The sequence below is a fragment of the Prorops nasuta genome, unplaced genomic scaffold, assembly GCF_024137725.1.
Source record: "Prorops nasuta isolate Cenicafe-Biocafe unplaced genomic scaffold, Cenicafe_Pnas_1.2 PNAS00010, whole genome shotgun sequence".
Classification (NCBI taxonomy): Eukaryota; Metazoa; Arthropoda; class Insecta; order Hymenoptera; family Bethylidae; genus Prorops; species Prorops nasuta.
In genome coordinates this window covers 4,769,491-4,793,887 of record NW_027116807.1, presented here as the reverse complement: position 1 = coordinate 4,793,887, position 24,397 = coordinate 4,769,491, and the positions used below count along the sequence as shown (strand labels likewise).

General features: G+C 41.3%; 1 protein-coding gene across 3 annotated transcripts; it reads right to left on the bottom strand.

Annotated features, from left to right (window-relative positions):
- On the bottom strand, positions 1–23,982 carry LOC136777065 (whirlin-like). Of its 3 annotated transcripts, XM_066733113.1 has the most exons (17): positions 23,410–23,982; positions 19,551–19,976; positions 18,857–19,182; positions 18,441–18,452; positions 18,219–18,349; positions 17,229–17,552; positions 16,913–17,130; positions 16,495–16,795; positions 16,364–16,426; positions 14,631–14,794; positions 13,086–13,170; positions 12,580–12,693; positions 7,120–7,180; positions 6,902–7,062; positions 3,670–4,011; positions 2,665–2,743; positions 1–2,595 (listed from the first exon to the last, which is right to left on the bottom strand). In XM_066733113.1, exons 2-17 carry the CDS (start codon positions 19,949–19,951, stop codon positions 2,453–2,455), a joined length of 2,925 nt encoding a protein of 974 aa, XP_066589210.1. In that variant the 5' UTR covers positions 19,952–19,976; positions 23,410–23,982; the 3' UTR covers positions 1–2,452. The 3 variants fall into 3 exon arrangements, with proteins under 3 accessions (XP_066589210.1, XP_066589211.1, XP_066589212.1); XM_066733114.1 differs by lacking the exons at positions 6,902–7,062; positions 7,120–7,180 and having other exon boundaries at positions 3,670–3,972; XM_066733115.1 differs by lacking the exons at positions 6,902–7,062; positions 7,120–7,180; positions 13,086–13,170; positions 14,631–14,794 and having other exon boundaries at positions 3,670–3,972.
- Positions 23,983–24,397: the final 415 nt, after the last annotated feature.

Below are 24,397 nucleotides of genomic sequence, written 5' to 3'. Positions count from 1 at the left end.
ATGAATCTCCGCTGATTCGATGCTAATTGACCGATCTCTCTGTATAATTGGAAAAATATAATTTTGCAGGTGAACCTCCCATAATGAAAAATATTTACGTGGATTTTGGTGTAAAGTATATCGATAACGACAAAGTTTTCAACATAAATTGTCCAATCGCGACACGTTCTTTAACACTCGAGTGAAAGGTTAAGGCATTGTCGGATATGTCAACTGAGATCTTTGTATGCGGTATATCGAAAGCGACGTTACAAAAATATCTTGTCCTCTTCTTTTTTTTTTTTGCCTTTTTTTCATTTTTTTTCGTTTTCACTTTTTCCCCCTTTGCCGTCTCATAATTCTTTGTCCTCTTAAAATATTATCTCGCGAGGGAAAATGATCGTTACTACACGTTGCTTCTTCGATTAAATTAATTGCAATTTATGATACACGTGACCTGTTCGGTTGAAATTTTATTGGCTGACAAAAGAATGCACTTGCGGTTGTTTGTGCGTGCTGCGAAACGATAGAGAATTAGCATGAAATAATCAGTGCGTAAACGTATTGTATATATGCGTAAAGAATGAAAAAGGTTTCATTACTTTTTATTATATAATATTTCTCTCTCTCTCTCTCTCTCTCTCTCTCTCTCTCCTATAACGAACGATCTTTCTCATTGGCGTTCGTCCGGATTTCTTTGCAGACAGAAGCTTTGGCACATATATACCAAATTTGTTGGGTATTTTTAATTGTCTGTAGGTTTCTTCTCTTTTTTGCTTTTCCTTTTGTCACTCTAACCATTAAAATCGCAGAACTCGTCTGATTCGTCGAGCTTGCGCGGTATTTCTCAACAAAGAAGCCGTGAATCATGCGAATCAGTGTGTTCAGTTGAACGTGCATGAAAATTTACACCGTGTATACAATATACTGTAACTATATATAGTACTCGCGATAAATGGTAAAACTTAGTTATATCCACGTATATATATATATATAAATATATATATATATAGTATACGCAAGGAGGATTACAAGTTTTCTCTCTTTTGGCTTAACCGAACATACTATGTCACACAATTCTAACGACTTCTAAAACATTACCGATCAGCCTATATCGCTAATAATTTAAGTAGGTGTCTATACAATATATATATATACACATCTCTAATTAACTTTAAAACTCTGTAATACTTGTTGAAAATATCACCTACGTTTTTCTACATTTTTGTCTTTTTTTTCTTCGATGGTCGTGTACGCGAGCGAATGGAACCTCGCGTTGGTACAATTTGCAGTTTTATCACTACACATGTATACTAGCGTGTACGCAGCCTGCGATTTTTCATTCGTCGAACAGTGTGATGGCACCAGACTAATTATTATTCAATTTATATACGAAAGAAACTACGTTGATGTAAGAACAATTTGGTTTTCCTTTTTTTTTTACATTGCCCAGCCTCTACAATTCCACTTGTGCTGTCGTTTAAGCGGAGCACCGCGTTTACGCGATATATATATATATATATATATATATATATATATATATATTATATGTATAATATACTATACATTTGAAGCTTCAACAATTCCCATAGTGTAATTAAGTCTATGTAATGATAATGCAGGTATCGATCGGCAAATACCTTCGTCAAAGTTTCGCAATAAGCACATATGTTTATATATATATATATTTTTTTTCATTATCGAGAAAATTGAACCGTGGTCTGGACCGCTTTTAACAAAACCGAAGAGATTCAGAGGCAAAGTTTCTCGCTCTCCTAGTAGTACGAGTAAATACACGCACCATCCCGAGAAAGAGAAAAATCTTTCTCGTAACTCGTTTTCATTACGCATTAATCAACAGCTAACTTTTGTTTTCTGCGTGCGCCCACTTATATATATATATATGTATACGTAATAGTACCATTTTCGTCATACTATATACAATATTAGGTATGTATGCTTGTCATATATATATATATATATATACACAGTAGTATAGAGAATACGCGATTTTTTCGACAGTTTTGGCACAGTATACCTGCTGCAAGTACATCTCTCTCTTTCTCTCTCTCTCTCTCTCTCTCTTTGAATTCCTCGTTCCCTCTTTGTACTAAGTACTAAACTCTCTCTTCAGCATTGCAACGAGAAAGCGATGATTTTTCCAGAGGAGTCGGAGTGTTGCGATAAAATATCGAAAATGCTTGTTTTTCTCGTTTCCAGTCCCACCATCGGAGCCGGTTTCTCGTTTGATCAACGATTTAACTCGAGAGGTAATTTGAATCGGTAGCGATCGAGCGAACTGGAGGATAGAGTCGTAGGTTGGTTGATTTTTTTGCGAAAAGCTGCGTCGAGCAGGAGGAAGATCCACCTGAGCGTTCGCGCGCGTCCACCACGTCCCAATTGATCGATCCTTCGATTCCCCCACCGCCGAGCCGAGCTAAAGTGTTTCCGACTCGGAGGTGGGAGATTCGTGCTACGCCTCGAGGAATATCAACGCCGTAGGCTTTGGCTCCAGGTTGCTCTTCTTCGCCTCCACCACCAGGAACTCGATCTCGTTCCGGTCCCTCCGCGCGAAAGACTCTGCTATCAAACGCGCCACCTCCTGGTGATGCAGACCTGTAAATAATTTCCACGTTCGGTTAAATGTTTTTTTTTTATATCTTAGGCTTGCATAATTTTGTTTACCTTCAACTTTATGGCCATCGACTTCCAGTATGAGTTGACCGACCTCTAGGCCACCAGCTTCGTACGCTGCTCCGTTGTCCTAAAAATATTTTTATTAATATGCTATATACAACAAGGTGTCTCATGAACGATGGCCATTTCAATAGCATCGGATAGGGGACGAAAAACTAAGTAAAAAAGTTGTAAAAACTTTTTTGCTAGCACTTTTGGTTAAAAAGTTATTTGCAATTAAAGATTCTCGATTACAGTAGCCCTTCTTTAAGAGGTAAATTGTTTTGATCGCGTTGTAAGGCCAAAACACTCAGATTCTGGGAATTAAAATACTAAGAAAAACACAAAGCCAAACATCCACTTGAGCCTATTGAAGTGGTTGAAGGCCGATCGGCTGTTTTGAGTTTGAGCGCCATAAAAACAATCAAAACATAAACAGTACACCACTTGACAGACTCAAGTGGATGTTTGGCTTTGTGTTTTTTGTTAGTATTTCAATTCACAGAATCTTTCTGGCCTTATAATTTGCGACCAAAACAATCTTCCTCTTTAAGAAAGGAGCTACTGTAATCGAGAATCTTTAACTACAAATAACTTTTTAACCAAAAGTGCTAGCAAAAAAGTTTTTACAACTTTTTTACTTAGATTTTTGTCCCCTGTCCGATGCTATTGGCATGCCCATCGTTCGTGGGATACCCTGTACATCAAACATTAGTATATATATAACGGAACTATAATAAAAAATACACAAAAAAGTTTTTTTCTCCATCACTGTTATATAATATATAACTTTGCAGTCCAGAGAAAATTATATACAAAAAAATCAATCAAATTGTATTCCCTCGCACGAACAAACATTCCATAGAATCGAACAATTTATTGGTTCAATCGTGCATGCAATTTTTATTCTGGGGTATTCGTTGACGAGAGAAATAAATATTTAACCGATTCGCAAGGAAAACTTTTTTTCTCCAAGTGTGCCAGGTTGAGCAGTCGTCGAGTCGTATCACTTACGTGTATATTGATGATCCTAGGCAGTGGATGTTTGGTATTGGCGCCACCCTCGATCGCGATGCCCAAAATGGATTTGGTCTTTTTAACGGTGATTCTGAGGTTTCCCTGATGATCCGGTACAACGATGGCTCCGTCCTCCTCTCGCCTATCGGAAATGTCGTTCCTCGACGATTTCTGCGCGCTCTGTTGTCTTCTCTGCTGGTTGCCACTTCCGCTGGTACCGCTACCACCACCCCCGGGTCCACCCCCGGCATTGCCACCCCCACCACTGCCACCGGATCCGTCGTCCAATAGTTGGGCCTCCTGCGTCGCGATTAAATTTTTTTTCTTATCAAAACATTGCTATATATATATTGTTAAACGCGTTTTGTCCATATCGCAACAATGCAAACTTTGTACTCTCTACCATATATGTGTGTATATATATATATATATATACTAGAAATATGCAGTATGCGTATGTAGCATATACTTTTGTACGTTTCGCGTTAGAAATTGTCGCTGCGAATTTTGCTTCGACGAACGACAATGACTTCAACGTACAATAGCTTGAATTGTATATATATAGCACTTGTTATACAGGCGTGAGCAGTGTTGCTGGAGTAAAAAAAGCTCCTTTCTATTATATACTCTATATATGTGTGTGTGTGTGTATATATATATATATATATATATAGTATATTATACAAACGTTGAGTAAAACTAATCAGACATTGAATAATGAGAATTGCGCGAGACAATCAATGGGACTTTTTTTTTAACCCTTTCCGGTCGTAGCATAGATTTCGTAATAAAATACTATTAAGAGTGGAAATTCCGAACGTTTCATTCGACTTTTGTAGGCAATTTTTTTAAGAAAAGCAACAAAACTGCATCTTGGCAAATGTACATGAAAAATTTATATTTTTTAAACGAATTTTGCACTTGGAGAACGTTTTTAGAACCACTGACCTTGACACGTGGTATCTATATATTTATGAAAAAATTGGCACTTTGAACATTTGGAATCTCCAATCTTCATATATTCTATGCAACAATTTTTATCGATCGGAAAGTGTTACATTGAACCTATATATGTGCATATACATATATATATATATATATATTTTTGCAAAAAGACATTATTGAAACTCCGATTGTCACGCAAGAATAATTTTAATGGAAATACGTGTAGGTATATCGAGACAGATCGTAAGAAGAAAGAGAGAGAGTGAGAGTGAGTGATAGAGAAAAAGAGAGAGAGAGAGAGAGAGAGAGTGAGTACGTATATGTTTAAAAGTAAAATCACATGCTTGCTGAGAGGCTGCAGATAGCGATTGGGTGTTGGTGGTGCTCGGAGAGAGTGGTGGCGGTGTTTTCGCACACTTTCTTTCAATTCTTCGTTCTTGGATCAACCGATATACCTGATCATTGCTATATTATCGCTCGATAAGTTAAGCGGATGCAGCGCAAAGTGTAGTTCGTATTACAAGAGAGGTGCAACGTCGTACTGCAAGATGGAATGCTTCGTATATATATATATATATATAATCCAGGTTTCTCCAATATATCGAATAAATCTTGATTTATCGAAAACGGCGAAAGATGGTCGAGAGAGAAAACTGGTGCGAATACGCTCGGTATATAAACGTGTGTGTTAGAAATTCGAGAAAACCGGTTAATTGCCATGTATTAATTCACACGCGTTATCCTCTATATATAGATCCTATGGTGGAGAAAATTGATAAAAGCGAAAGTGTATTGTATATAAATATCTATGCTGTATATATATATATATATATATATATATAGGCAAACGAAAGAGCATTGCACACTCTCCCACGTGACACAGTCCCTTCCCACGACATTATTCTTCGTAGATCGCACGAATTTCACTTCCTGTCAACTTTTGCCTGAGTCTTGGCCCTGCATTTCGAAAAAAAAAAGATTTAAATAATAGTTGGAAGGATATTCCTTTAAAAAACCCCTTTTCTAGTTATTAAAGCTATTGTTATACTTTTTATTACTGTCCTTCATTATTTTTTATCGTTCTATATACCTCTACGTAGTATTATCTAATAGATTTCTAAGCTATACATATTTTGACTATAGATTACTCGAGTATAAAAATAAAAATTGTCTAATTATACTTTTTAGGAAGACTGTGAGTCTCAGGGGTGCAGTAAATACTCTAGTGTAAAATTAAGAGTTACGATAGAGCTACTTGTACATTTATATTACTCTATATTCATTGATACGAATCGAGGAAGCGTATATATATATGTATATATATATAACTGAGATTGATCCGTCAAAGTAAGAGAGCATGATGAGGTAAATCAAAGTGAACGTTTCCTTTTCATCGGACTATCGTGATCCGTCAAAAGCTAAACTACGTGATAATAGAATTAGTGCTTAGCCAATACTTTTTCCTGTTTTCGATGTGAATGTAAGTGATTTTGCATGCCAAGACATCTATAATATATGTAACATATTAATCGTGCTTAAATATACATATTTAGGACAAATCGTAAAACAGCATGGTGCAAGACATCTAATGAGATAAAACGTACACACCTAACGCTAAATCGACTAAAGTTTCTAACTCTAAAGGGTATAGAGGGATGTTGATCTTGATGTGAGAGTATTATATATATATATATAATCTAACTAGGAAGAGTTCATGCCGAAAGGGGTTTATAATTCTCCCCCGTCATATTCGATATTGCCAGACGCGAAAGAAAACTAGCTTTATCTAATAAGTAAAACTATGATTTACTGTACACGAGTCGCGTAATAAGTAGGAAGTAATAAAACCAAAAGTAATGCGAGAGTAAATCAATTTTATTGCACGTTAATGACCCAAAATAATCAAATTTCTATCGCGGGATACAATTTAGCTACGGTTGTATTACGTGTGTGTACTAAACTATATACCAATATATATATATATATATATATATATATATATATATAAGTATAGAACAAGAGAGAAAGATAGAGAAAGAGAAATAGAAAGAGAGAGAGAGAGAGAGAGAGAAACAAAACAGAAACGGAATATAAGAAGACTATACATTAGCTATATACTCGCGTAAATAATTAAATCCCCCCCCCCTTCCGATCCCTCTTCCGCCTCTAAAAACCCCCTTTCCGTCCGTCCGTCCTAGCTCGTTTGTTCGTGATAAGATACAGATGAGATAATTAAGAAAGATTGTGCTTGGGAAATTTTGGATTCTTTATTGAATTAACTTACGAGGGGCCTGGCGCCCCAGTACCAGGATTTCACACGTTGAGTCAGCCCACCGAGAGCCCTCCAACCACCGAACCCTCCACCACCTCCACTCTCCAAGCTTCTTTCATCCCTTCCTTCATCCTCATCCTCCTCCATATCGCGATCCCTCTCTCCTCCTCCTCCTCCTCTTCCTCCCCCTCCACCTCCTCCACCACCTCCTCCTCCTCCACCTCCTCCACCTCCTCGTCGATCATTACCGATCATCTCGGCGTCGCTACCATCGCAACATCTGTCGCTTTCCTATATCCCGAACACCAACGACAAAAAACATTCAGCATAACCAAATATCATGCCGTACCGCGCAAATTTCTCTACCACTGCGCATCTTTTCACTCGCCAACATTTTTCTCAACGATATTCGCAAAAAGTTACAATTTTTTCTCGCGCGCCAAATTTCTCCCGACGAGAGTCTACATGGTCGCTACTTTATTTCTTTGGTATCCACCTGAACCGCGAGAAGCCACTCGAACAGCCTGATTTGTGTCGCGTTGCGTTTCTTCGCCTCCCAAACTCGAGATCTTTGTTTATTTTTCTACTTGATCCTTTCGAAACATTACCCCCCCCCCCCCCTTCCCCTCCACCAAACTCTCTCTCTCCCTCTTTCACAGTCGCGCGTCGGAAGATGATCCAAGGTCAGACCGCGTTGACGCAGATGCGCGTCCTGTTATCGCAGGCCCCCGCCTCCTCCTCCCATATACATATATATATAGTCCCGCGTGTGTCTCGAGACACTATAGTAGAACGCGCGAAAGAAAAGGAGAGCAGTGGTGAATCTAGGTTCGCATACTCGTCAGTCAATGTTTCACTATTCCAGTCGCTCTCTCTCTCTCTCTCTCTCTCTCTCTATATATATATATATATATATATATATGTATACACAAGCCAATACTGCCTATATAGCCTACTCCTCACCTACAGTTACAACGCTCGCTCATTCGCTCCGAGACAGCATTGGCAACGTTGTACAATCTATTCTTTTTCTTTGCTTTTCTTCTTCGCTGCTGCTTGCCGATTACCTGCCTCTCTCTCTCTCTCTCTCTCTCTCTTTGTCCATACTTGTGTGGCGCGTTCCGGCTTATTCCACTCTCTTCCAGCAGCTTCGACGACGAGAAGAAGAGATCTCCGGTTTATTCCCCCTCTCTCTCTCGCACTCGTTCAGGTAAACATGGGCCGTGAATCGAGTGGACGGACGGTGGAGGGAAGAGAGTCCCGATCCTCGCCTCGGAGCAGCTCAGTAGACCTGGCTCAGGCGGCTCGGCTTGGCTCGGCTCGGCTCAGCCTCAGCTGGCTTCGCTTCTCTCCACTCGACTCGACTCGACTCGGCTCGACTCTCTTGGCCCACCAACCAACCACAACCAGGTAGCTCGACTCTCGCCTCGGACTTCGGAACTCAGTCAAGTCCCATAGACGGTACAAGCAGTGCAAAACACTCGATACTCGAGTGGAGTGAGCGATCGAATCAGTCGTATCGGTACCAACGCTCCGTGCAAATCCCTCCTCATCATCCTCTTCATCATCGTCTTCAGGATGTTCTCTTTGTTATTTTGACTTTCGGTCGCTCGCCATCAGTCGGTCAGTTGGGTGAAGTTTGTTTGTATACTCGCAGTGAAACTACGGATACTCTGCTGATACCACCCTCTCTCTCTCTCTCTCTCTCTCTCTCTCTCTCTCACACCCTCCTTATCCCTCTCATGAACTTGTAGGATTTTATTTATTATATATATTTAGTAAGTTGACAAGTGAGCGTATTTATATTTTTATTTCGAAAGAATTTCCCTATTTAACCGGTGGTGCGTAAACTTTGTTATGCAATTTGCTACAGGATTACGTATATATAGATATATTTAAATATTTTTTCCTTTTTCCACTTTGGAGCTGCATTCGCGATAGCTTTGACCAATCAATCTCGGCTTTTTTTTTCCCGATGCGCAACACTCCGGTGCTAATCTATAAAACTGTAAATATAAGTGCACGCGGATCGCGTATCGGCCCAATTTCTTCATCGCGAGCACTTTATTGCGCGATTCTTCGTCCGCTCGACGCGATACGCGCGACAGTGAATTATCGCGTTTCCTCGAGTTTTTCTCTCAAGTTTTCATATTTCGATATATATATATATATATATTTATTTTCCCGCGCGGTCATTTCGCAATGCTGGCGGATATTTGCCAAGTGACAGTATCTATTGAATAATCTGGTGATTGCGATTAGTTTTCCGCGGTAGAGCGAATTGCCAACGTAAAGGTTTCCTTGAAATCGTTGCATAAATAGTTCAGAAAGTTCATGTCGGAAGTAAACGCAATTACATACATATATATATATATATATATATTGTCAGCGAAAGAATTCTCGAGTCTCTAACAAACAAATAAATATAATTGTTCGATCGAAATAATTTTGCTTTTAAAAGAAAAAAAGAGACAACTGTTTTCTATTATTCAGAGATTGCATCTTTCGCTCTACTTTCCTTTTACAACAATGACTCCTTTTGTAGAAAATTTAGTGTGTGCTACATTTATCGACGGCGTCGTTTACGCAGTTATACCACGGCTTTCTTTTTTCTCTACACGCGTGTATTATTTTTCAAACTCCGAGGAATTACACTACGCTCGATCGTGTTACACTGCGGAATAAAAGATTCAAAGAACATTCAATCCCAATAAAGAGACATCGAGTGTCCTCCTTCCGAAGAAAACATTTTCGTTCAAAGAAAGAAGACGAGTAATTTGTCCTTTCTCTCCAAACCCACGATAATCCCGACAAAACTAATTATCAGAGAGAAAAAACAATAAACCAGTGACACGGATACATCGAGTACTGCAGGGACTCCCCTTTGACGTTTAATTTCGTCAGCGGTATCACACGCGCATTGCGCGCCAGACTTAACTGTACATACCAATGACCTATACGGTACACCAGGGGACTGTGACCAAATTACCGAGAATCCATATTTTTAACCGGTTTGAAACGCTTCTTTCACCGCTGAAGGCCAAGAGACGAACCGTTGAACAAATTCGGCTAATCGTGCTTCTGTGCGTAAAAGAAAGAAAAGAAAGATAATACAAGCAGCAGGTTGACTCGAACGTGGCTCTGTCGGTGCAATTTTATATTCCAAGTGTCCGGGCCTTCCTCTCGGTCCCTTCTTTCACTATTTAATACCGAAGCTCGGGGAAGGGTGAGGAGTGGACGTAAACAGGATCATAAAACGGGGCCAGATCGAGTTATTCCGCTTCTACGAACTTGACGTTTAAAGCTTTGACTCGGTTCAACTCGGCTCGTCTCGGCGCGCGCTCGACTCGATTCCCCACTGAGTTTGGTCTTGCCCGGTTGGCCCGCTAAAGCCGTATAACCTGCACTCACTGACTGACCGAGGATCCGACTCGGTGCAACTCGATCCGATCGCCTCGATTCACCAACTGCGCTCTCGCTCCGCAGCTCTGCACGTAAAATACTCCCTGCTTTTTATCGCACGAGTTTTTCTCCGGTTAACCCTTTTATATATATATATATATAGATGTATGTATGTGTGTTTACTCTTGTGTGTATATACGCGTCGGACACAATATGGCATCCATGCACACGCTCGGTCCACTGTCCCAGTGACATATATATCCACTCTTATAACCGTTCTTCCTTCGCGCGACCTACTTGACACGAATCCTGCACCAAAACACGCTTCGCGAGACTCGATCCTTGGATCAAACTTGCCGAGATTAATTTGTAGCTAGCTCTTCGTCGTCTCTGTCGAATCGCGATAACATTTTTCTCTTCATCTTCTTCTCCGTCTTACGTAGACTTACAGGAGCCGTTTCTTGGATCAAACTTGCCAAGATTAATAAGTAGCTAGCTCCTATAGTCCCTGTCGAATCGCGATAAAATTTTTCTCTTCATCTTGCATCGACCTACAGAATTCGTTCCTTGCATCAAACTCGCCACGATCAATAAGTAGCTAGCTCCTCGTACCTATCGAATCGCGATAACATTTTTCTCTTCATCTTCCTTTTCTTCTTCTTCTTCTTCTTCTTCTACGTCTCGTATTGACCTACAGAATTCGTTCCTTGGATCAAACTCGCCACGATTAAAATGTAGCTAGTTCCTCGTTTCTGTCGAATCGCAATAACATTTTTCCTCCTTCTCTTCCTCCTCTTCATCTTCGTCTTCTTCCATTGACCTATAGAATCTCTGTGGTTTTCAGTTGTTTCAAGAGCCGCCAGAGGCATAAGACAGAATGGAATCCTGGTTTAGCGACGTGCAACGCGTGAGAATACCACGACCGAAATTCGGTAGTGGAAATTCGGTGAGGCGATCAAACTCCGCAGTGCCTCACGTACGACCGGATGTCCACTCGAGGCAGATCCAGGACGTCGCTAAGGTCACCGAGGAGATACGCCAAGCGCTCCAGGAAAAACTCTGACTTGGGCAAAATATCGGCTGAGAGAGCGAGCTGGGGCCCACGCAAATTATTAATTCACTCATTCGCCACCCCCCCCCCCCCTGTTTGATATGCCATTTTTAAATAAACTATTCCTTGGACGTGTTGTGCTCAACTGGAGAGGGAGAGAAAGAGAGAGAGAGAATGCACACATGTATTTCATGTTTATAATATAGAAAAATTGGTGCTACCCTGTAAGAGATTGGTGCGCACAAATATTCTACCCTCTTTCTCTATCTTTTTCGCGACTAAAATGCATCGAGACGAAGCTTCGCATCAAAATTTAATTTATACAAAAATCTATAGAGCTATATCTCTTGACGTTTCTTTGAGGAATATATTTGATAAAATTGCACTGCGAATATTTTTTTTTTTTATTACAAAACACCTTAACAGCGTAGCGAGATAAGCTCTTTTCGTCTCGTGAAATTAAATTACAAACAAATGCAATCTCGCAAATAGGACTACGCTTCGTGATTTTACGTCTACATAATTGTAATATTGTATGTTAAACTAATACGTATGTAAGCGTGGCTGAAAAAGTCGCTCTTGTATTTATTAGCAAAACTCTGATGCGAAAGCTTCTTTCCAATCAACGTTTCGTCCTCATTTTTCACATTATCGTTCATTCGTCCAAATTTATTCCATGAAAAATGAATACTTTGTAAATATTTCTATCGCAATGGTTATTATATTTTAATATTAAGCTAGAACTTAACTGTTCCCATCGAATAATTCTACCGTACTGGCACACTGAATACCGAATCTATTAATTCTTACGTTGTTTTTTATCACATTATGTTATATTCACCTTTATATCTATTATATAACAAGTATATCGATCATTATAATAAATGAGAATATTTATGGTATAATTATTTTGGAAAAACTTGAATTTATATGGCTGTTCGAGTGTTTCGTTCATAAATCTGCTTTGTAGTAATCGAGCAAGAAGGAACCGACCTACGAGAACGAACAAGACTCTGATAAAATTGAGATTTTTCAAATCACCGTCATCTTTTTCATTTTTTCTACACATATATATATATATATATATATATATATATATCGAACGGTTTTAGGATAACATTGCAAGTTGGTTCCTAATTGTCTCGATAGATTTACCGCGATAGCATTATGATCTCTCGAACGTTGAAATCAACGTTTCAAGCCTATCCTCATATGAATATCGAGATTTGCAACTCACCAGATTGTCCGAATGCAAATGATGATGGCCGTAGTCTCTAGGATTTCCGGTACGTGGTCCACCTGGCGAGCTGTGTCTCCTGTCCCGAGCATTTTCCATCTCGTCCTCGTAATCCTAGCGCAAAACGTATTCTCATCTCATGAATTTCATCAATCTTGCTTTACCTTTTACACACAAACATGAGTTTTCTCTTTCTTTTCCAAAGAATGCACTTTCTATCAGCAATTTTTATCGCGTGTACCCATTTTTCTCAATGATCAAACGCACTTATCTCGAGACACACGGGACGAGCGTCTCGGGATCAAATTTCCACGAAAGGACGAAGATTCGTGATGAATGGGAACGAGATATGGATATAGTATGGCATGTATGAAGTGGGAGAGAGATAGTTATAGATAGATAGATAGAGAGAAAAAATTGGTATATATATATATATATATATCGAGAGTCAGTGCGAAAAGAATAGTGTTATAACGGAGAGTGGCAGAAAATGGGATACGGTGTACCTGATTGTCGAACTCGTGATCGTTGGAGAGTGCGAGGTCGGGGGTTGTCATTTGATACTGCTGGTGCGCTCGTCTGCAGCTCTGTCTGGAATTGGCAAAATCCCGATATCAAACAACTCGAGAGCTGGCTCGAGTTTTCTCACGCTCGACCTTCTTCCCGATCTCCTCGAGCCTTTATTTATTTATTTATTTTATACAACGAACTATTTAATCCCTCTCTTGACGTTTCGGTGAATATTTTACAAAATGCTACATATATATATATATATATATATATGTGTGTATAGTAGAGGGGAGAAGAATAAAGAAAAAGCGTCGATTCCCTGGCAATATTCTTGGTTAAAATCAAGTGGTTCGTGAGCGAATTGGAAAGAGCGCGTGTCTCGAAAGGAAAATAATTGATCGACGCGTGCAAGGCTGAAGCTTTTGAGTAAAAGATTTATTACGGCCTATTTCTCGCGATTTTATTTCTCTATTTATATTACAAAGCATCATTTAATGTTTCTTTAGATATTACAATAATTATTTTTAAAAAATGTGCTATATATATATATAGCAAGGAGAGGAGAATAAAGGAAGAACGTAAAATCTCTGGCAATATTCTCGGTAAATATCGAGTGGTTGGTAAGCGAATTAGAAGGAACGCGAGTCCCGAAAGGAAAATAATTGATCGACGCGTGCAAGGCTGAAGCTTTTGAATAAAAGGTTTAACGGCCTCTTTATCCGCGTCTAGCGCTATTCCTCGCGAGCTATCCCGGGGCCATCAGCGGCGATCTCGTGACCGGAATGGGAATAAGAAATATTTAATGTCGAAAGATGGGAAAGATCGATGAAAACTGTCTGTCGCAGAGCCCCGATGTGAGCCTCTCTCTCTCTCTCTCTCTCTCTCTCTCTCTCTCTCTCTGGGCCGTTTAGAACGCGTCGAGGAGAACGCTTGCCAAACCTATTTTCGTTCCACCCTCCTCCTCCTTACACCCCCATTACACCCCCGGAGAACACGCGAGTAAAAGGGAAACTGCCCGAACACACAACGATCGATCGGACTTACGCGTCAGCTTTAACGCCGCGTCGCTCGAAAATTCTCTAACGTTGCTCGAGAAACGACGACGAATTTTAAAAATATTCCGAGAGGATTGAGTGTATCATATATATATATATATATATATATATACATAAGCAAACCAGAATCCAATTATCGCGAGGAAAAATCTCTCGATCATCGTCAACAAATTTCACGAGCAAATTCTCTCGAAGAAAAATCTCACTTTTGTTACGTATCGTTACCAGGGATACGATCAATTATTGCACGTACGCTTTACTGCCTAGCGGAGAGCGAATTTCAAGGGCCGCCTTGAAAATCAATAATTTCTCAGGATAAATGGATGGCGAAGGGAAGAAGAAGAGAGTGTGCGAAAATCTTTGTAACTTTTGTGCTCGGGGCTCTCTGCACCGTCCTCGCGTTATCCCCCCTCCACATAAATATATGTATATATACACATATAGATAGAGATAAATGCGTGTCTGATGGTTTGCTGGTGTTTGGACCTGTTTCTGGGCATGTCGGGACCGAGTCCGCTGTCCTCGCTCGGCGATCTATATTCCTGTAGCGCGTCCCTCGGCAAGAGAGCTCCCGTCGCTCCTAGGGGATCCCCGTCGACGTCCATGAGCTGTCCCGGCCGGCCAGCACCGCTGCAGGACATGATACCCCTCTGCGAGAAATGATGAGAGATCCTGTCATACCATGCCATATCCACCCCCAAAGGGTGCACAATTTTTTTATCCTTTCGTTTTGTCACTGATGCCCGGCTTCGCCAAACGCGCAGCCAGCCTCGTGTCTATACTTGATTTCTTCCTCGATTCTTATTCTTATTGTTATTATGGAAAATGAGACAAACTTATCCTTGACATCCCTTTAAACAGTCTCCTCCGTTTCTCCGATACTCCTATAGTGATATATATATATATATATATATATATATATATATATATATGTATATATAAGGACACACTCGAGTATCGTGGGACGTTTAAAGATTACAGCAGTAATTGTATGGCTGAAGCAAACTGTTAAATTGTACTCTGAGAAATAATGACTGGATGACGAAAGCAAGAAATTTTTTGATTTTTTTGTTGCATGATTTTGCAGCAGTAATGGCGATGATAGCGAAACCGAGCACAGCGAGCAGTCGTCGGTTTTGATAAGCTTTGTCCAACTGTCTCGCGTGGAAAAACTTGGCAAAACTCGGACCGGTTTAGTATAGTGTTTTTGTCGACTCGTATTTTCCACGAGTCGTCTCTATAAAGTATATCATCCATGCTTATTAAAGATTGCAAGGTGCATTTGGCCCAGTTTCATGCGCTTATTATAGTATACCAAGCTAAAATAGAACAATTAAACATTAAAGCTATGCTTTTTTTCACTTGCAATTGTTTTACAAGTAGTACGTCTCCTGTGCTATATCCTAGAGGCATAACGAATCGAATGAATCATGTAATCTAGATGAAGCTTCAAGCTTTTCACTGAATTTATATAATAGATAAGAGATGAAAATGAGCGATTGTGATAATAGAAAGGTTGCATTCGTGAGCGAGAAGGACTTTGAACAGAGAAGGTGAATTATAATTTTTATACGATATCGTAGTCGCATATCCATTTAATATAAAACTCGTTCGAAACTCTGTAAAATGTTATTTTCTAATTATCTTATCTTCTATGTATAGAAAACTGTCTGATACGTAGTTCCTGCATATGTATATATATATAATTGTAGTTTTCGAAATTTTTGACAAACCGCAGCTATCAAGCTCATCGTCCATCTTTATGTAAACGGTATACGTACACCTCGCACCTCTCCAGTGTTTCTAAACTTTTTAGCAATCGCTAAGTTCGTTCGATCTTTAGTCTTGGTATGCCTTGTTGGAAAATGAAATAAGGAGATAATGTGTGAAAAAGAGACAAGAGCTGTAGAGAGAGAGAGAGAGAGAGAGAGAGAGAGAGAGAGAGAGAGAGAGAGAGAGAGAGTGAGAGAGAGAAAAGATGGTACTATAATACCTATATATAGAGACCTTCTACGTGAATGAAAAAAAAAGAACGATAGAGATAAGTATATGCATATATATATACATATATAAATATATAATTAAGTAAGAAAAGGAAAAGAAAGAGAAGGAGAAAAAAGATTGTTTGTGTATATCGGTGCACACGTGTATATAGAATACGCTTATCGATATAGATAATGGGTTTTTCCAGTGGATCAAGAACAAGAAGAATATCTTACCGGATGATCGTGAATGGATGGTGTCACTATGAGATCCGAATGAGCGTTTCGATCGTCTTTTCTCTGCGCAGAAAAAATAAGATGCATAATTATACACGTGCAGCTAAAATCGAAAGGGGGAAGAGGTTTACCCTTGCTGAAGAGAGTCGAGGCCTGTTATAAACCAAATCGTCGAAAATAGCTCGATCCTTGGCATCGACCAGTTCCCTAAGCTCGGTGAGCATAGTGAGCTTTTCGTGAGTGTTGAGCAGATCGGAGAGACTGACGACCAGATCCTCTATCGTTATCCTGTGCGTCCTGTAATCAGCCAGCAATTGGGAAAGCGCTGCTCTTTCGCTCCTGGCCAAAACCACCCTGGCCTTCTCGTCGACCATCGATGCTGTGGCTGCTGAGACTGTGTGCGAGCTGCTGCGGTGCCTCCACTCGTACGACCTGTACATTTCGGCAGGGACTCTTGGGATCAACGCTAATTTATACAGTGTATAGCTTAAATTCTGTAGAAGGTGCAGAAATGAAAAATATTGTGTATTTTTGTCGTGTAATAATTACGCGGGACTAGGGGGCCTGTCCAGAAACATAGGATCGTGGTCCTGGTACTTGGAGGAAGGTAGCACCATGGGTGTACTGGTGGTGCAGGAATGTGGTACTTTGCCAACGTCCCGAATCAACAAACTCATTCTTTTGTTGGTTTTCAGGATTTGAACAGCCTCGTCGTGCGTGGACTCTTCGAAGCTCTGGCCATTGACCTCTAGGATTTGGTCGCCAACCTGTTTAATCAGTCGCGTATATATATAGAATTTTTTAGAGTCTTTTCTCGAGAGTTATTTTGTTAGAGAGAGAGAGAGAGAGAGAGAGGGACGCTCACCAGGAGGCCAGCTCGGTCAGCAACGCTGTCCTTGTCGACACCGGTTACATAGATGCCGAGACCATATTCGAGGCCGCCCCTTATCATGAGGCCCAGGGATTGTCCAGGTTGGATAGAGAGCTCGACTTTCCGAGTGCGGGGGCAGTAGCGCGAATCGCGAGACGGATAAATCGGCGGCGGGGACGCCGGCCGTCCTTGCCGGTCCATCCAGCTACAGGACTGCTGGCGTCCCGACGTCGACCACACCGGATGACCGCCCCTGCACCGCGGATCTAACGCTGGACCCCGTACCGTCATGCTCAACGTTCGGCACGATTTTAGCATCTAAACACCAACACATCGTTTGCTTACATCTACATGCCAATCAATCTTGTTCCGCGTTTCTTGGAATAAAGTACCAAACGAGATTCGATACATTCTTATAAGCGACAACGAAACGAGTCGTGTTCGATATTCGGTACGATTTTAACGTTTGAACACAGAGAAATCTTAGCTTGGTTCCTCTTCTGTCACGAGTAATCTTCTTCTTAGAATAATTTAAATAAATGAGACCCTCTCCGCACGACCCGATCCGCTCTCGCGTGGCCAGAAATTCGTAATTCTCAATATTCGGTACGATTTAACATCTAAACACGAAGGAATTGCAGCTTGGATCAACTGCCAGCCAATCTTCTTCTTCTTGGAATAAATTAAGCAAACGAGACTCTGTCCGCACGACTCGATCCACCCCTGCGTCGTCAGCAATTTCAGCAAACATCCCATTTACGACATCTTACACAGCAATTTAATCTCCCAGCTGCTTTCAAACTATATATAGCTGTACCGATCGATGCTGAAGAATCGAGACGAAGTCAAAGTCAATCTGCGCGTCTCGGTAAATTCAATGTTTTATATATATGCAAATTCCTCCGTGGTTACTCTATCCCAGTATTTTAACAAAGAACCCGTGTGTGTATACACATACGCGAAAGAAAAGTTTCAAACAACTACCTTGAGGGCTTCCTCGTGAGTCATCGCGCGAAAGGGCGTACCGTTCACTTCGAGAATAGTGTCTCCTGGCCTGAGTCCTGCACGTTCGGCCACCGAACCTTCCTCCACTCTCGAGATATAGACACCCACTCCTGTATATAGACAAAAATCCATTTAATCTTCCACGTCTTAGTTTTAACTTTTAATTAAAAATTTATCAAGCGTTATTGCAATGAGTTTTACCTGGCTGCGCTTCTGGTACAGTCAAACACAAAAGAAGAAATATACATATATATATATATATATAATAAACTATATAGAAAAGTTTCGTATCTCTTAAAGCGAGCGTGCCATAAGCAACAGATCGTAGTCTCAACGTAACCGTATTGTACTCGGATTCGCGTATCAACCGGCCTTTTTATCGTCGTAGTGTTACAGAGTGCAGTCTAGACTCGATTGGAGCGATAAAGTTACGCTAAGCTGTTCCGTTGCGTGTCTGCACAGGACCCGCCTTAAGATTCACGCTTCAAGGCTAAACACGTTTCACAAAATTGCACGAAAAACATTTAACACTGTACAAGTGCAGTATATTATTTTTGCGAGTTCGTCGAAGCGTGAATTCTGGTGAATAAATTGGAATTGGACATTCGCAGAATTACCTCTTTCGCGAGGCACGAAGTAAGGTGACGGAGGTAGTCTGAAGTTGCTCCTCATCTCAGCAGCGTCCTTGCCACCTTTCACGCAAATCCCGAAGCCATGATGAGAGTCGAGTGGGTCTCTCGTCATGGTGATTGTCCTCACGGTGAGCTCCTGCAAGCTCAGCGGTTGCGAGCTCGGTGAAATTGGTGGATTCTGCAAGGAGTTGCCGCTTTGTTGCTGCGAGGTCGAAGAGGACGTGCTACGACCCGCCGCGACGCTCGCCGGACTCGACGCCGGTGTTCTGCGATCGTTGTGACGCCTGTCGGACACGTTGCTGCCGAAGAGCCTGAAATCACACTCGTTGCATCAATTCGGTTCCTTAATTTCTTCCTGTCCTTAACGACCTTGAACTATATACGTTTGAATAATTTCATTCGTCTATGTGGGAAACTTTATAAAAAGTGCAGATTTTTTTTAATAAACTCTGCTTTTCTTCGATATTGATCGAAGAAGAAGGAAATTCCAAAAGGTCCTGTGCGACAAATACACAGTTTTCTAGTTTTATATTTATGTGTCTCTCGAGTAAACTAGTTTTTTCGATATTGATCGAAGAAGAGGAGCAAGGTTCCAAAAGGTCCAATATATATATATATATATATATATATATAGAGAGAGAGAGAGAGAGAGATAGGAGTTTATCGGGACATATAATACCTGAGGACTTGTTCGGGCGAGATGGCACCGGATCCAGTGGTACCGTGGCTTCGGTGGCTTCGGTAGGGGGTGGCATGGGAGGAATGGTGATGCGGAGCACTCGGGGGTCTCTCGACGATGGTGTAACTGGTACCAGGCGGGCTATAGTAACCCCTGTGCTGCTGTTGCTGGTGATGCTGGTGATGTTGTCCAAGGCCATGGTGCCTGCTGCTGCTGCCCCCACCGATCGCCTCCAAATCCTCCGCCTCGTAAGAAGCCCCGCCGCCGCTTCGCAAATAGTGACTTCCGCCCCCTCCACCTCCGCTTCCACCTCCACCGCGCAAAAAGTGAGATCCGCTTGCCCCTCCACCCCACTGCAACTCCTTTAACTCCGAGCCGTAATCCTCCGTGCTGCTGGCCATTCCTTACTCCCCCGATTCGTTAAACCTGCGCTTAGATGTGTTTACACTTGTATACAATCTTTTTTCAATATATATATATATATATATATATGTTCTAGTAGAATATATAGGTCTCGCGTTGTAATTTTTGTGCCAGGATAAACAAAAAATAGAGCGGAAAGCACGAGAAGATACTGGAAGTTACGAAACTCGCATGCCACTGGCCTCATATACACGCGCACCAATATCATAATAGCTTTAGGAAGCCTATACTGGGATGCCTAGTTTTACCGCTAGAACGGGTAATAGCGGAAATTACCAGGCAAAATCCTTTGTCGGCAAAATTTTCCCAATCCCTCGTGGTTGATATAAAAAAATAATCGTGCAAATAGATCGATCGCTAGCGTCGACATCAGCTTTCTAGAAAAGTGGCACTCGCCTATCTAGATAATTCATAAGAAATATCGATCGATACTCTTGCTACTGCTGCTGTTTCTCTTGGTGCTTTAATAAATTGCGATAGGGTTTGTACGTTTGTGTGAAATTTTAAGGGATCAACTTTCTCGGTATGTGCACGTACATATATATAGTTATGTATAAGAAAAGAGGAGAGCACTCTTGTGCGTGCACAGCTCTCTTCTCTCATTCTATATACATATGTATACATATGCAAGTGTACTCCGTAATAGTACCGAGGTCTAATGTCGAGATATTAATTTGCAAAACTAAAAAGAAAGTTTGCCAATGTATACATTGGTCGTCGGTTGAGGAGAAAAGCAAAAATAGCAATATTAATTTTTCAAGCATGCGCAAGGCTGCGATGCTAGCTATATCGAACATCGATAAGCCATGCTCCCTTGTCTAGTCTATAGTTCTCATACTTTATTCAGCTAGCAAACCATTGTGCCAAGTAAATTCGACAGAATCTATGCTTCGACGATTATCGATCCTATATACCATTCTTCAACTTTTTTCATTTTCATCTCAATGAGGATTTTCCTAATCGTGGAAATTCTCTCTTCTCGTCTCTTCATCATCGCTATATATATATATATATATATATATCATTTTCGGTGTAAGGAGTAATCGACTGCTTTTTCTACTAGCCCGCAGTTCTGTGTATTGCGTTTATTTAATTTCCACACTCGCGTGTGCGAAAATCGCTTAATTTCTTATCTCTCCTCTTTGAAAATATTTTGCAATAATATATTAATGGTCAGACTGACGCGATTATCGTTCCTAGATTCTTTCTTCTCGTCTTTTCATCACATCGTTATAATTTACAGTGTAAGGAGTAATCGACTGCTTTTTCTACTCGCCCGCAATTCCGTGCATTACGTTTATTCAATTTCCACACTCGCGTGTGCGAGAATCGCTTAATTTTTTATCCCTCCTCTTCTAAAATATTTTGCAATAATACATTATCCGTCGAGCTAACGCGATCATCGTTCGTAGATAATTTCTTCTCGTCCTTTCATCGTCGTTACGTACAATTTACAGCGTAAGGAGTAATCGACTGCTTTTTCTATACATGCCCACAATTCCATGCATTTACGTGTGTATACATTTCGCTTCTAAACTCGCGTGTGCAAAGAAAATATAGTACTTGCTCGTTGCTCCTGTTCTTAAATATTTTGCTCAAATATATGGTTGGTCGGACTATAACGCGATCATCCTTATATATATATATATTATATACAATTTTCAGTACAAGAAGTTATCACCTGCTTTTTCCACTTTCCCACAATTCCATGTATTTACATATATTTCGCTTGTAAACTCGCGTGTAAGAATCAATCGGTAGCTTATCGCTTCTATATTCTTGAATATTTTGCAGAAATATATTCTTGGTCAGACTAACCCGATCATCCATATATGTATATATATATATATATATAATTTTCGCTGTAAGTAGTAATCGTCTGCTTTGTCTACTTGCTCACAATTCCATTCGCTTATGTATATTCCGCTTGTAAACTCGCGTGTACAAAAGAAATATAATAGTCGCTACAGTTGCTATTCTGAAATATTTTGCAAAAATATATCGTTTGGTCGCGTTAACGCGATCATCGTTATATAATATACGATTCTCGGTAGAAGGAGCAATAATCATCTGCTTTCTCTACTTGCCCATACACAATTGCATGTATTTACTTATATCCCGCTCTTACACTCGCGTGTGAGAATCAATTGGCAGCTTATCGCTCCTGTTCTTAAATATTTTGCAATAATATATTATCGGTGAGGCTAACGTGACTCTGGCCGGCGTTACCACTGCATTGCGTGGTAATAGTCGTCGCATTGTTGAATATTCACGAAATCGCACATACTCTAGCGTCGTTTCTACTCCTTCTCTCTCGGCACACGTACTCCACATTCTACGTGTATTGGTAGGAAAAGGACAGATATCAGCATAATCCGCAAGAAATAAATCTAGAAAGTATATATATATATATATATATAGAGCCACTTTGTGCGCTCTATTCCATACACGCCTTTTCCCCCTTTCTTTAATCACGTGTGTAGTGCGGAGCTCGGTTCACGCACCGAGTCACCTCACCACCACCACTACTACCATCACCACCACCACCATCATCACGAAAGATCGATTCTTCGCCACGAGGCACGAGGTCGAGCAACGGTCAGCGGCTCAAAAGAAAAACCCTTATGCAATTGTTTCGGGAATCGACTGAAAATTTCCCTCTTCGTGTGTCTACCTTGCTGAATTTTTTAATTAACATTATTCTCAATGAGTATGTATATTGTACAAAAGAAAGAGTAATTGTCCTCTGTGACATTGCGTGCTTTTACCGTGTCGATCGATTATGCAATAATGATGCGGGGTCTGGCCTCATGACACCGACTATCGAGACCACGGACAGAGAGGAAGAGGACAAAAATTCAGTCTGATTCTTGAAATCAGGCTTTTCACGTGTGTCACACACATCGGTATTAAGGTCGTTCATGCGCAATAGATCGATCGCGGTCTACCCGGATTAGCTCCTTGATAATAGGGAAATGTACGAGCAGGCACACGGGAGGGCAACCGACGACAAAGGAGAGACAGAGACAGAGAGAGAGAGAGAGAGAGAATGTATACCACCGTGCTCTATACGACGAAAACACGTCCGTGTCTATTATACACACACATATATATATACACGAAGACATTGTGCGAGCACGTACAGGCAAGGAGAAAGATGGCGGAAGCATTGAAAAAAGCTGACACACTTGACTTTGGTTCGTGCGATTCGTGGCCATAGAGAAATACCTCGAAAGAGAGAGAGAGAGAGAGAGAGAGAGGGGGGGGGGAGAAAGAAAAGAACAATCTCATCAATTTATTTCCCAACAAAAAAAACACCTTTCAAATTACTTTCACTATCCACATACAAAGATTACACGCGTGTGTTTATCAAAAAACGAAAAGATCATCGAACGTGCAAGGGAGCTCGATGAATTACACGAGGAACAAGACTTACATTGCTCATCTCGTCAGAGTGTGGTTCAGGCGGTGACATGCCGTCGTCGCGACGATGCTGTTATCCTTATAGCGCAGAGAGAGGTAGTGTCGGTGGTGAGAGGACAGCGATGCGTCACTAGCGCTGCTGCTGATTTTTCCAAAGGGAGAATGGTACCGAGATCGAGGCTGTTGTTCCTCCAGTAGTCGCGGACGTTCCAGATCAGACGCGAGGAGTAAACGGTCGAGGGGGGAGGATGCGGGGTGTAAAATTGGCGGAGGATGCCGTTGTGCCGATCGCGTTGACGACGGTTGAGCTGGGGGTGGATTGGGACCTCGGTAAAGAAGCAGAGGATAGAGACGCGCACCAACGGAGTTTCGAGCCGGAGCGATCCCTGCTGCAGTGGCAGTCGCGCGATTGACGTGCATCGCCGCCTCAACTCGGCACGCGAAACGGCTCACGACTGTCGAGACCGAGCGACGACGCGAGACCCCCGAGAGAGAGAGAGAGAGAGCTCGACCGGCCAGGCCCGGGGGTTACGCTTCCTCGGGTTCACCAGTTCATACGCGCCCTCGCTATCGTCTTGCTTGGGGTGTGCTGCTGCTTCCTTCGTTTCGCGATAGAGCAGTGCTGCTGCTGCGTAGTGGTGGGGCTGACCACTACGCTCTCTCTCCCCTGGCATTCTTGCGCGCTTGCGAAAAGCGATGCTCGCGCCATCCTTCCAATGCAAATACTTTTCCCTGTGTTTATGACTTTTTGCCTCTTGTAGTCATTATTTTGATTTTTTTCCATTCTTCTCTTCGCTCTTTTATTTTATTTCGCTGTATTGGTTGTGTACGAAGGGTACGCGAGTTTTTTGAACGAGAAAGGCTTTTATACTTCCCCTCCCTCTTCTCCTTTAAAGCATTAGGATACGTAAACGCGCAAACTCTCTATAGGAGTCACGTATATCACTCTTACGGGATACTTTATTCAGTTTTCTTGCGCGATGCTATCTTATGTCTGGGTA

What these genes read in the sequence shown, in the direction of transcription:
- LOC136777065 (XM_066733113.1), bottom strand. Translation starts at nt 19,951, where the DNA reads ATGGCCAGCAGCACGGAGGATTACGGCTCGGAGTTAAAGGAGTTGCAG. An exon ending in CTCGACTCTCTTCAGCAAGG is followed by an intron (nt 16,427 to 16,494) that starts GTAAACCTCTTC and finishes TTTTCTGCGCAG; the next exon opens with AGAAAAGACGATCGAAACGC. An exon ending in ATCACGAGTTCGACAATCAG is followed by an intron (nt 12,694 to 13,085) that starts GTACACCGTATC and finishes GTTTTGCGCTAG; the next exon opens with GATTACGAGGACGAGATGGA.